General features: G+C 46.5%; 1 protein-coding gene across 1 annotated transcript in view; it reads right to left on the bottom strand.

Moving 5' to 3' along the window:
* Positions 1-14,465, bottom strand: part of T265_05605 (hypothetical protein) — a gene marked incomplete at both ends in the record, with an annotated part of 37,267 nt that overhangs the window by 16,178 nt on the left and 6,624 nt on the right. Inside the window, 3 exons of the mRNA XM_009170657.1 lie at positions 4,993-5,081; positions 8,370-8,531; positions 9,316-9,512. Coding sequence (XP_009168921.1) covers positions 4,993-5,081; positions 8,370-8,531; positions 9,316-9,512 — 448 coding nt within the window. The remainder of the gene's footprint in view (positions 1-4,992; positions 5,082-8,369; positions 8,532-9,315; positions 9,513-14,465) is intronic.

Genomic DNA, 14,465 nt, shown 5'->3' with positions numbered 1-14,465 from the left:
GAATGTGTCCAGCACCAGAAGCTGCGTTGGTTGGGACATGTTTTACGCATGCCGAACCATCGTTTGCCGAAGAGAGTACTGTTTTCCATGCCTAATTCGGAGTGGCGTAAACAGAGGGGTGGCCAACCCATGACCTGGCAGAAGAGTATGAAGGAGATCACGAAACGCTTGGGTGCTGTCGGTGCTACTCGCCTTCCAGGATGGGGACCGCGTGATCCTCACTGTGCCTGGTTGGAGACACTACAAGATATGGCTGCCAACCGATGTCAGTGGCGTTCTTGTTGTCAGTTTCTGTCCAGATTGCCTGAGTGAATGTCTGGAGGTGTAGGCACCTCGGAATGATTGTGTTAAGCTAGCACTAAGTCCCTCCCCCATCCACCTTTATTCTTTTCTTTACAATAAGGCTTTCAAATAAGTCATGGCTGTACGGCAGTGAAGGGTGTGTGTTGAGCACTGATGTTATGCTGTCGTTGATGATGATGATGACATTACCACTCTGCTTATCGTCGCCGCCCGTTGAGTTCGGCTGCTGCATGCTGTCGTTGATGATGATGATGACATTACCACTCTGCTTATCGTCGCCGCCCGTTGAGTTGGCACGGCTGCTGCCTCGACCCACCGCGACGGGTGTTTTGTCATTATCACGATATATTGATTTCCGCTGGTCGTCAACGGAAAGAGGCCCATGACGCCAACGGAACATAACTCGTCGATTTCTGAGACAAATGGGTTCGATGGGATGGGTTACCCCTGTCATATCCCCTTTCATCAGTTGGCACCGCTTACAGGACACCACATAATCCATCACCTCACTTCTCATCCCGGACCAGTAATCCCGTAAGTCGTACCTCCTGATGTACCATGTGTGTACCATCTCGAAGCAGTCGACGATAAGCTACCGTCTCAAGACGCGAGGTATCACGGACAGCGCAACATCCAAAATGATTGCGTTCCTGGAAACTACGTCCGCTTCGTTCAAACTCAGCCGATCAAAGTGACACTGGAACGTTTCCAATTCCTTGTCTCCCTCTCCGTTCTCAATACTCTTTCTATCCAACAAGGCGGCTGCAACCTTCCGTAACACAGGATCCCGCCGTTGGAGTTGCACTAACCTTCCGGGATCCAGTTCGACGACGAGGCTATTGGCACTAACATTCAGCCTCTGGTCTTGACCGCCAATCAGCCAAGTGGTTCTCCTTCCTTGGCACGTGCTGGATCGTAGTGGTAATCTTACAGCCGGAGCGCCCGGCGCGCGAGCTTTCCGCGAAGATCTCTGGTGGTCCGGATCCACACCTGGGGATTGTGATCGGTTTTGACATGAAATCTTTGTCCCAGCAGATACGGCTCCACTTATCCAGTGCCCAAACGATCGCTAAACATTCTTTCTCAATAGCTGAGTACTTCTACTTAGCGTTAGTCAGGACACAAATGACATATTCGATGACTCCATTCCTCTGCTTAAGGACTGCGCCGATACCGCGGTCACGGTGAACATCTCCGCTGTCCTGGGCAGTTTGAGAGTCAGTTGCTGATCCAGCATCCGCGCTTTGACATGTTCGAAAACTTCATAACCTTCCCTTGTCCATTCGAATTCCCGAGTTTTCCCAAGCAAGCCGAACAGTGGAGCAACAAACGTGTTGAAATCCCTAACAAGCCTGCTGCAGTATGCTGCTCGTCCAAGAGACTGCTGCAGGGACCGATCTGAATTGGGGACGGCACGCTCCTCGATCCTTGCGAGTTTTTCTGACAGACGGCTAACCTCTCCGTGACCCGCTTTGTGCCCCAGCAGTGTCACCGAGTTCCGATCGAGCTGCGTCCTAGCTTCACTTATCCGCAGACCGGCCTCCAGGATCCGCTTCACCACGGCCTTCAAGCGAACTGCATGCTCTAGTTTTGAGTTGCTGTACACAAAGATATCGTCTCCGGACAAGGCATCATTCGGGAGTTCCTTCGTTAAACGAAGCATCAAGCGCCGGAATGTGAATGGCGCTCCAGACAAACTAAACGGCATTCGTCTAAATTGATATTGGGTGTCCCTAACCGTAAACGCCATTTTCTCCCGATCCTTCGACTTGATAGGTATTTGCCAGTATCCGGAACGCAAGTCGAACACAGTGAAATATCGGGAATGCTGGAGGGAATCAAAAATCTCCGCAACCGAAAGGAACAGCTACAACCGGATTTACGGTCAGTTCATTCAAACACCGGAAATCCAGGCAAAACCGGTTTTTCCCGTTCACCTTCTATACATGCACAATCGGGGAGTTGTACTCAGTGTTGGCTTCCTCGATTATGCTATTTTTCAAAAATCTCGAATTTGTTTATGGACCTCCTCCCGTAGCGGAGGGATCCCGTAAGGCCATCCGAGACGAGGGAAACTTCGTGTTCAATCCACGAACAGAAGCCTGTGAACAGTTAGGGGTATTCCTTGACCATGGACTGTACAGAGGACACATCACAAGACGGAAGCTTTCACATATTCAGCTCGCCCACGGCAGTGCTTAGGTAACCTTCAAGCTTGACTGTGCCATACTTCGTCAACAGTTGTACCTGCCTTAGGGCAACAACGGAATCTGCGCTCTTAAAAAAATTTGCTCCCAATATTTTCTGCTCTATGTCTGGGCTGATCAGGAACGCGTGTTGTACGAACTTGTCGCCTGGGCGCATTCAGTGTATTGACAATACGCCAATTTCCAGTCGGTATCCACTCACTGCTCTCACGGCTAGCGCGCACGGTTTGCATTCAACTTGGTTCTCTCTCCGCATCAGCGATACCCCTGCCCCTGTATCAGACGAGCACAGCTCCCTCTTCCCGTCTATCTCGATAACGGCCTGTATGGTAGCCTGTCACAACCCACCACGGAAAAGAGGAATCCAAATTTTCATTATGTACAAGTGGTCACGTACAAGAGCATTGATTCTTCCAATGATCAGGCTCGTTCGAGCGTGCCCCCGCGATTCCGTCTTGACGGCTGCAAGCTGCTCGGAGAGGTGGTCCACTTTGTTCTCCAGGTCCTCTACTGTTGTATCCTCCGTGTTCTCCTGCGACTACAACGTGACCACTGGCACCTCTGCCAATTCCGAACATCCCCATCCTCAAAGGGTTGTGGCCATGGGATCTTCATCCTCATCCTGGCGAAAGGAAGAAGGCGTTCGATGCCGAGTTATTTATCAGGAAACACCAACTGAACAGTCACAGACTATTGGGCAGGAAAGCAAAACTCTCATACGCATGTTGTTTATAAAAACTGAATATCCGTATTCTTCTTGAACGCGCCTTCCTGAAAATTCCTGGATATTCATTGACTATCACTCAAATGTAAACGAATGCCACAAAGCAATTCCACAAATTCCGTAATAGATCCTACTTTCCAATGACACAAAACGGAGTTACGATAAATCATATTACACAAATGTATCATCAGTAGTGTCCACCATAACATGGGTAGCTGTATCAGTCCCGATGGTCGTGCGAAATATGATATTTTCATCCGGATTCGGAAGGCCAAAGCAGCTTTGGTGAGCCTGTGTCACAGATGGGGTCGGCGCAACATCAGCTTATCCGTCAAGGTTCGAGTTCACAGTGCTGCAGTGCGGTCCATATTATTATACGGGTCAGAAACCTGACCGATGTGCAGCGTAGACGTCAAAAGAATTTCATTGTTTGTCCATTGACGTCTTCGGAGCATTGTTCGAGCCTGGTAGAGACACCAGATTCAGCAATGCTGAAATCCGTCGAATAGTTTGTGGGAGAAATAAATTACCCACAATACATGAACTAACCACATTGCTTGGTTGCGCTGGCTTGGCCACGTGCTCCGCATACCAGTCAGCCGATTCCTTCGAGGGGCACAACCACGTGAAGGGTGAAAACGAGCCAGTGGAGGATAAACAATGACTTGGCAACGAAGTGTGAAAGCCATTAACAGGAAACTCAGCCGCGCTAGTCATTATTATCTCCCTGGATGGGGCGAGCGAGGCAGTACAAATGACCAGTTAGAGACGGTCAGACATGGTCCATTTGCGTCCTCAATAGCCCTCGCGCATCCAAGCTATTGCCTTCAATGTATGGTTCCCTTCCCAATAGTCCCAATGAAAAGTTCATTAAAAACCCTGTATTCACTACCAATTATATCAACTACCTACTCAAATGCGCAGCTGCCTAACCCACACCTCTCCAAATCATCGATAAACGAAACTCTGGTAGCTAGAACAACTGTACAGCAATTACGCGCTTTATGCAGCTGTCGATGAGTTTGGCAGTCTTCAGCAATCTTCAGCATTCGATATAATGCTTGTGAGGTACCGAGGCGTACCACTAGGGTCTCAAAAACGAGCCCGGATCAAGTGACCAGAAAAGTGTGATGACAGGATTCCGTGCAATCGGTCCCAATTTCCATCAGTCGTTGATGTGAGACAGTCATATCACAGAACTTTCAGACTAACGTATTCTATAGCCCTATGATGAAATCAAGGAGTTACTATTGCTAGCAATCTCTCCTCAGATTCTCAAAATAACGTTCGATTCGAAAAGAAACTGCATGCATCATTCAACTTACTTGACCGGTTTAAGAATAAAGAAGGACATCGTGCAGCTGCCCGCATCTTATCGTAACAAAAACTTTACCGAGTTCACACAGGAAGTATTTTTTCTTTTCAATCATTTTTTTAAGTTAAAGATAGTGTTTTTGAAGCACTTCTGGATGTGAAAACCATGTGGAAACTGTAAACGAATCAACAAAATACAATCGTTTAGCAGTAACACACTTCCGGTGTCTTGCTGCAATGCTAACCGAAGGAAGCACGGGGGCTGAGATACTGTGAGGTTGCCCAAGCCTAGGTGGGAGAAATCGAGAAACAGTTGTTGGGTTGCAGGTTCGCACCTTATTCAAAGAACCACACCCGAAGCTGCTAAAAATGAAACAAAACGGAACATCCGATCCAACTTGGGGAGGACCCGTTTTCGCCCCAAAAATAGACAGATTTTCTTACCGGGTCAATATCCAAACACCCAGAAGATTTCCATCACTTTGCTGAACGCAGTGCTGCCGAACAAGTGACTGAACACGTTCTCGGTCGAACTAGAAAATAAAGAATAAACGGGATGTGCAGATAAAAATTATCCTTCCTCACACTAAGTGTCCAGCAGGCAGATCGTTCGTTTGTATTCACGAGGAAAATCGGTCAACAACCACGACAATCGGAGTGAGATTTCATTTTCTGGGGATCAACAGGTCACGTGGGGTTTAATACTCAATAGCCTATGAGACTCCTGTCAAAACTGCTTAACCAGCTAAGCGTAGATTATCAGTGTAACTTTATATGGTAGATCAGTGGCGTCAGCCAGGTTAGGCAGGCCTGAACGGACGCGATCGCCATGGCAACAACGGAAACAACGCTTTTCCACGAACTTATGGGAAACTGATACATGGGTACCCAAAACAATGATTTACGAAGACTGACAGAAGATAGGGAGAAAGATACCGAGACCATGATTTCGACTACATGGAATTTTTGGGGAACTGAAAGTTGACGAAACAAATCGCAAGGAATCAGGTTCTTCAGAAGGAACTTGGATTTTAGGATTCTCAAAAAAACGCGGAAAATTTCGCATGTTTACCAGATTTTACAGTCAGGTTATCCTACCTCACCTTCCTCGTACCAATAAAAATAAAGCGAGGCTGATTAATTAATTAAATAAGCTAATCGCATGGGTCCATAATTACCATCTACCGTGTAAGAACGCATCAACTTTTTACTTCGGCCTTCCGAAGGTTACGGGACACTTTGCCCAGTACGTGAGATAGAAATTGCCTGGCTGATTGTATAACAGAACACACTGACGAGAAACATCAATTTGAGGATTAAAGTTGAGTTTAACGGAGACTATACCGAATCCCCACTGATTCTCTCGTTTGTGATGTCCTTCTTTAATTGAATGTGCTAAATCAGGAGGCCTCAGGTTTCAGCTGGTACGATGTTCAACATATCGCATCATATTTTTATAAAGAAAGCTACTCACGACGTTGCTAAAAACTCGTCCACAGCCCACGATCGGTTTTGTTCTTCTTGGGGCTCAGTAGGTAGGTGAAGTCCCCAAGTTTTCGTCAACCCAAATTGGATAATAAGTTCAAAAACGCTTAGAACCGATCGAGTAGTCATCGTTTCGAAGTTTGAAAGTTTTCGTCAACCCAAATTGGATAATAAGTTCAAAAACGCTTAGAACCGATCGAGTAGTCATCGTTTTCGAAGTTTGATAACAATCGATAGACTTACTGCTGGGCAAAGTGTCGTTCTTGACACAAAAGCTTCCTTAGGTCAAGTGACTAGGTTACGAGGTGGGTCGAGATTTAAGGCGGAAGGAAAACCAATCAGATAAGTCAAGCTAGATATGTGTTAGGTTCCAGCCAGGGTGGGTCAACAAGTGTTGAGCCGATGGGGAAACCTACATAGATATGGGCCCAACTTTTAGAGTCTAGCTCTTCCGGTTCAGTTCACGTGATGATTCCTCTTGAACGTCGTTGGCACTTTTCGTTCGTCTAGTGCTACGATAGTTATGCAATCGTTGCAGTTTACTTATTACACACAGTCCTTAAGCCTTTCGACAGGTAAAGGATATTTCAATTGCACCAAAAGTGAAAGTAGCGTTTTTCTCTTCCGGAAAGTTACTCGAATGTTGACTCAGTTCAGCAGTCTTCGAATAACTTCCAATGTTCCTGCTCTATATGGAATGACTGCTGTGCCATTCCATGCCTCACTGGGTCTAGATAGCAGAGCTAATATCTTTCTTAACTGACGCCTAATCAAACTCACCCGTTATCCTATTTCTTGAAGTCTGTTGGCAATTTCGATATGAGCTGCTGTTCGGTCGATCTCTTCTGTGCATAACGCTCTGACTTGACCGAAAATCGATGGCACAATACTGGCGTACACGGGCTTTGGGTATGCTGCTGAGTAGTTTAAGACGGTGTCTGTCTGTTGGTTTCTGGTAGATAGTAGTTTTAAATTTTTTTTACCACTCTCATGTGCTACATTCCAGGAAGGATAATGTGCCCGAGGCGGACTCTATCTCTATGCTAAACTTGATGTGAGGATCTAAACTACTGAGATAGTTGTGGTTGCCGTTCACGTAATTACGTTTGATTACAACAAAGGTATCATCAACATAACGCCGAAAAAACTTTCGGTGAACAATGATATCCAAACAAGACCATTTGTTCGAAGTATTGGTGATATTGAAGATTTTATTGCAAGACCTTGTTTTTGTGAGTAAACAGTTGTATCAAAATTGGACAGATTTTGACAAGAACACATTTGCATATCATTTTCGCTTCCACGGGAGACGCAACTAAATCTCTTGTTTATGATATTCTTCAACTGAATGTGCTGGACAAAGGCCGCCTCATGCTTCAGTTGGTACGATATTCGAGATATTGCAGTATATTTTCATAAAAGAAACTTTTCACAAGGTTGCTGAAAACCTATTAATAGCCCACGACCAGTTTTACCCTTCTTGTTGCTCATCAAGTAGGTGCAGTCCTAGAGTTTATATCAGCCTTATATTCTACTTAAATATCATAAACGATGGGTTCAGCTGGGATTCAGTCGTGCCTTCCGTTAAAACCAAAATGATATGCGAATGGGTGTATTTGTCAAATTTCGTGAAATTTGGGTTGATGGAAACTCAGAGACTGCGCCCATCTGATGAGCCCGAAGAACGGTGAAGCCGGTCTTAGGGTGTCGAAGAGTTTTCAGCAGTCACCTGAGTAGTCCCGTCAAAAACAGATGGTCTGTTATCTTCCTGTGCGTATTTACTCCATGTTTCCACCTGGATTCCCGTTCTAAATAAACAGCAAGATGAAAGAGAAAAGCATCACCCTTCTTGCCGCATGTCATGCACAAGTGCTCGCCAAGAGAAGAATCTACATAGCATGCTGCAATTAACGTTCAAGGAAAATACGTACAAGGAAAATACAAATACGTCATCTCTAGATAATGACACCAATGCAGAGTTATCGTGTTCCCCAATTTTCAAGTCCTTAGGGATTAAAACTATGGCAGCCCCGAACAAGCATATAGTTTCTCGTGTGACCCGTGATGCCAACCCTTGGCTGGTACGTTTTGCTTTTGGAATGGAACGAGAGATTCGTTTTGGTTTCCCGGGCCTGAAATGAACCAGCAAAAGTGGAAACCCATTGATTTTATTGTCTACTGAGTACAATCGCCGTGTGAGCCTCATGAGTGGGCAAATCTATGCACTGATTCCGTCCTCATCAGCCGATGCTGATGAATGACAGTAAAAGTAAGAGCGAAACAGCTGGAACCATGCTGTACTGCTGTACGAGGCGTTCAAAAACAGACAGACTAACTTTAACACAGAAGTAGCCTTCTGAGTGAATTCGGACGTTAGATGGCCAAATCTTCCCATCTGGTGTGGTAGGTGGTCGGTTTAGTCCATTTTGACCGGTATCCGTATTATCCTTGATCGATAGGTCACCGATCATCTCGGTAGAAGGTGGCCCTACTGACGCCTGGAAAACAAACGGGAAAGGATGGAAATAATCTAACCTGGATAAATGGTCTGGAGAGAATTCACCGGTGTTAAAAAGTCAGAAACGAATAAGGAACGTAATGTGTTTTACTTTGTCACTGACGTGTGGGGGTGGAAACAAGGCTGGGTTTGCTAGCTGATATCACTGCAAACACTTTGATTTTGGGACTCCAGATGGTGCAAAAGCTCGAGCCATGAACCGTTCTGGTCTACTTCTACATGCTATTGTTGATGGTGGATGAATCGGCATTGGTTTCGAACTTTTGATTTCTACATGCGAGCCGAATGGACAACACTCACTAAAGTATCCCTCGCGAATCCCGGAGACCAACCATGACACGGTTGTGGTGACATGAGTCTATCTGCTTGATGCACATCCACCAAGTCGGGGGTAGCCGTCGAGTACACGTCTAACTTGTGCATGTAAGCGAAGATACGGTAGTTACTTTGAACCATACTGCAGCTAAAGCGGAGTGTTGATTTCAAGAGAGAGTCAATCAACTAACGAATAGCCTCGTCGTTGGGTGTGGCATATTGCCTTAGCACAAGGCGTCTCCAAAATTCGGTGAGTCGCTAAAAGGACATCTGCTAACTACATTTCGGTACGAACAAGGCTTTCGGGACTCACGATCTGTTGTAGCTTGTTGTTCGGTAGTGCAGCTCTGTATCGGTCCCTTGGCTTCTTGCTCCCCCCACCGTGGTACATCAAAAGGCACGGCAGCTCTACACAGCCCTTTATGGAGACAAAGGAAAATTATTACAACTGTATTTATAGGGTAGTCACAGAGTGTTCCACAAGGTCGTGCTAGAATCTCCGTGAGGGGGGCGAGAAGCGTCGAGTCACAGGTGCTTGACTCGGATCGGCTGGCATTCTGACCAAGCAGGGCATGCCTTCGTTTGGCCCGTGTCCTGCACGTGACACATCCATCCAAATGATGTGATGTTCGGTTATTAGGAACGGCTAGCCTCCATACATGATCATGTCACTAACCACCGGATATCGGCCCATTCTGACTGTAAGTTTGCATACATATAAGTGAACAGGATAGCAACCCCCTGGTGATTGTAGTAATGACAGAAAGCCGAAAACTGATACGCACAGTCTCTTAGGAGGCCACGTTTCCAAACCACCGGACAGGAAATTAGCGATTAACTGTAGTTGGGGGAAGTGTTTTACAATTATCCAGCAGGTACAACCAGAGTTCATGTATAACCTCCGAATTTCACACTCAAGATGCACATTCGTCTGTGCACGCAAATAAAAGTGTAGCGCGGTGGTAACACGCAGATAACGAAAGGTGTTTGAATTGCCAAACAAGGGTAGAATACTATTCTCCTGACGACTGGGTTCTGCGCACCCTCCCTTCAATCCCATCCAGCGATCGCCCACCGATTACTGGGAAGGACCACTTCAATGACAGGGATACATAAATGGTGAATACTGGTTCTTTGTTGCGAGACAACTACGCGGAAAAGCTTTACAGATAGATCTATTTTCATGTCACATCGGCCGTGGGATGGTGACATCAGTAAGTGTCTTATTTGCTGCATAAAGTAGGGCAGCTTACAAAAACTCCGACGCCGCCCATCTTTCTTCAATGTATTAACTCACAACTTGACAATCACTCTTATGTACATCCCGGCTGTAGATATGTCAGTCAGGAACCCATAAAATCGACACATCTTACGCCGCTATTCATATCTCGAAATACAAGTTCGCTATTTAGGCGTCATGTCCCTGTTTGCATCGCAGTCGTTAACATGAGGACTCTTAAGCAGATCGGCCAACAGTTGCTCTTGCGCAAATTCTAGGGACTCTGTTAGTTGATATTTGAAATTAGGATGCAGGATCCCAACAGTAGCTGTGCTTACGGTACCCCCTCTATCTAGAAACCACACACCACGAAATTCGAGCGACCCTGTAGCTGCTGCTAAAGCAGGCCGTACCGGTGTTAGCATTACCTTAAGCTCCCAAGCCGAGGCTTCATTGTTCAACTGGGCGCCTTCAAACAACGCATGTCCTGTCCGGTTTTCCACTTCAATAAAAACTTGCACTGGCCGAAAAACTGAACGGTCGTCTGTCGTGCACATTTATGTATGCAAGAAACGTAGCTCCGAATCACCAAGACACTTTTGTCGAGAACGGACCACCCTCTCGTCCACCACGAAGAGCTCGGATACGGCCAACTTAGAACATTTTATTGCACAAGTAGGACGCTGCACTTTATCAGGATATCCAGGTAGTATGTTAAGTACGAAACCAAGTATAATGGTCAATGTCTCTTAAAACTTTGTACTTCTACCCTTGTCCTGGTAGAAGGGTATGAAGGAGATTACGAAACGTTTGGGTCACGTCAGTACTACTCACTTTCCAGGGTGGGGACCGCGTGATTCCCAATGCGCGTGGTTGGAGACACTACAAAATATGGCTGCCAACTGATGTCACTTTCTATCCGGATTGCCTGAAGGAAGTGCCTGAAGCTGTAAGTACCTCGGAATGATTGTAGTAAGCTAGCACTGAGCCCATTCCCCGTCCACCTTTATTATTTTTTCACAATAAGGATTTCAATTAAATCATGATTGTACGGCATCGATGTCATGCTCTCGATGATAACGAGGGCGTTCTGCAGGGCGTCAGTTCTGTCGACGTAGCATGTAGCCGAGCCTACTATGGGACCCGTAAACTGTACGCGGGAGTTGGCTTTCAGGCGAGGCACCTTCACTTGAGAATGTAGCCAGGTTGTTCTTAGGACATATCTAAGACAGGACCAAGATGGTATTTGATCTCTTAACACGTGTGACTTGCGAAGTGAAGAAACGAGTAGCTCTACTCTCGGTTGATTACCTCGCCGACTTTTTGACGAAATTTTGTGGAACGACCAACTATAAGCGGTTTAGTGAGGAAATGCTCTTTCCCCCAGCCGTAACTCCAAAAGGGCACAAGCGATGTAGATGTTTAATTCAGAGGCAGAACGGTTCTGATCGCTTTTCGTGCGACACCAATCGTGTCCATCAGCCCTTCAGTAAGCATTGATTGTGCAACAACTCGTGGTGCAACTCACCGTCGTGATCTCGTCTACTGGTGCTACTACAAACCACAAATCTACGAAGAACGACAAGTGTGGTGGTTAAATTGGTCCGAGCGGCAGCTCACACCACTACGACACAAGCCGGCGCAGTAAGTTGAATGTGAATCGTTCACAAAATATTGACAAACTCAGAGATTCAAGCACCGGTTAGATGACCAGAGCCACCATTCAATTCTCAAGTTTGCGCAGATGACCTTGCAGACTTTTGGGCTAAATACGAACCCACCGAGTAAAGGTGGGTGAACGGTGAACAATACTTTGAGCGCTAACATAAGTCCATATTTTGGCTTTGTGCCAAATAAGGATATCGTCTTATTTGCATTTCAACAATTCGGAGGTCGTACCTACCGTGCTCTGACGCGTTGCAATCTAGCCCCAAGGTAGCATATGTTGACGGCACCGCATGTGCATTCCACGAAGCCCCATTACTTGGTGGGACAGGGCCAGTTTTAATAGCCCCACGACTGAAGATGTCGTCCACAAATGCAGACTGCCGTACCGCGACAGTCGTTGGCGAACGCCAGTCGTTTTCAGTGAAGACGACTGAAGCGCGTCGAAGAGCAGTACTGTGTTCGGATAATTTCAAACATGTCCACTATGAAACTAATAGGATGCCATTAACCACCCTATACAGACTCCGGCCATTCTAACGCGATTTAAGTGAAGGCCGAAGCAGAGGGAAGATTGTTCAGCTCAACAGTGTTCGTCAAAATGAAACTACGACTGGATCATCTGTCAGCTTAGACACAAGGTCCACGGTAGAAGCGATGCATTGTTCTAGAGTACAGCCGTCCGTACAGTGGTGAAATAGTTTTAGCCGACTGAGCGTAGCTGCATCAATGAGGGGCGCACCAATATTTGCTTGTGGGGTCTGCAAACCACCATGCGATCTAGGATCCATTCCTACAAACGACCTTCGAACACAGCAAGGTACTGTGCATCCAGGAGCATTTATGGATGACCTAAACTACCCTAGATGTGGTTGGATAACTAACTTTGGGTTAGACTGTATTCCAATTGCTGAAGTGAAAACTGGTCACACTATGGCCCAAGTGCTAGACTAGCGTTTCCTAAATTTGGGTCCATCCAACCTCTAGTTCAACATCCAGGTTGTGCCAGCTTCATTCAGAAGTTTTCGGGTCTCGCTGAAGACATGGTATGAACCACTTCGAATCCGACCATATTCTTGATTCAGTAGACGTTAGAGAGTGAACCCTCAGTAATGCTGCCGCACCATCCGAAGTAGACCCGAGGGCTAAAACACTGTCAGGTTGTCTAAGCCTAGACAAGAAGCTGGGTCTGGGCACGAAACAGAGACCATCCGGTCAACGCTGAGTTCTTAACACCGAGCCATCTCTGGAATAACGAGACGGGTAAGGCAGAGTTCCTCAGGATGGAGCATGCACCAGCCTAAAAACGCCCAGCAAACCTTGAGAAAATAACGGATTTCCAATCTAGCCACGCTAGGATCCCTCAAGTGTTCCTCAATAACAGGTTATTCAATCCACTTGGGGCATCCGAAAATATCCAGCATTACTCGCACGGCCAGGGTTTAATCCGGATAGGGATTATAAGCACGGAGCCCGCTGATACAAGCTCATGTTATCCGCTTACTAATACGAGCTGCTAAACTGAGTATCGTAAACACCCTCAATAGTAATGACCGGACACAGGCGGCACCCTCCTACACCGACGTAGCTTGTGCTGGATAGAATAGACAAGTGTAAACCGGATAGCGTCCGCGAGCTTGTTGGTTACCATCCCGTCAAGGTTTATCAAACTGGTAAAATGGCTGAGGATAAACGTTGAGGGGATGGTAACCAACAGGCCACCTAGAAGCTTCCCTACGAAGTGGTCTGACACGGACGACCACTTCCCATTCTCGTTCAACTTCACCGTCGACGAATTGAGGCGAGTGCTGGAAGTCCTTCAGAACCCCGGTGTTCGAATCATTGCTAGTGAGAACCCTGTCGAAATGGAGTACGCCGACATTGTCCTCGTCTTTGAAGACGAAGCACAAGCCCTGTTGAATAAACTGACCAAAACCAACCCCCAACTCGCCATGCACTCCAGAATATGCAGCTTCCGAACACGTCCTTGCAATTCAAGAAGCACTGGAATTTGTGAAGAACTTCACACACCTCGATAGTTGCATTAGCTTTGAAGGAAATGTTTGATGAAATCAGTTCACGAATCTAAAGGGCCCGAATCACGTCTTCCAATTCGAGTCATTTGTGGCTTACGAAAAATATGTCGGTGAACCCCAGAGGCCGCGCGTACCTGACTACACTAGGGACTGTATGGTTGTGTGAACGCGAGACATGGCGTCCGCAAACAGATCATGTGAGGCGTTTTTAGGTTTTCGACCACCGATGTCTTTGCATTAGCGGTGTCGGACGACGTCAATGGATTCGTAGCGAGGTAATCAGAAAACGGACATTTGGTTACGCAGCAGGTACTTCCGTCGCAGAAAACATCTAGCACCGTCCAATGCGGTGACTGGGCCCTGTACTACGCATGCGGAAACATCATCTACCGAGACGAGTGTTGTTTTCTGTGCCTCTAGGATATAAACCGTAAGATGGACAACGTACGACTCGACAGACGAGTGTGGAAGAGATTGCAATGAGTTAAGGTGTGGTTGGTGAGGTCTACCGCCACTGAAACAGCTCAATGTACACTGCGCTGGCGTGAAGCCAAATCGACTCTCATGCAGAAGCCATGAGCTTTACAATCAACTCTGACAGTACTATCAACATGAAATTTTGGTTTTTCTATAGCGCGAAAAAAATTCAATCCTGAAAATGTGCTGAGTCATATAAGGA

Source organism: Opisthorchis viverrini (genome assembly GCF_000715545.1).
Source record: "Opisthorchis viverrini unplaced genomic scaffold opera_v5_107, whole genome shotgun sequence".
In the NCBI taxonomy this organism is placed as follows: Eukaryota; Metazoa; Platyhelminthes; class Trematoda; order Opisthorchiida; family Opisthorchiidae; genus Opisthorchis; species Opisthorchis viverrini.
The sequence above is the reverse complement of the archived record's forward strand: the minus strand, read 5'-3'. Positions and strand labels throughout refer to the sequence as shown.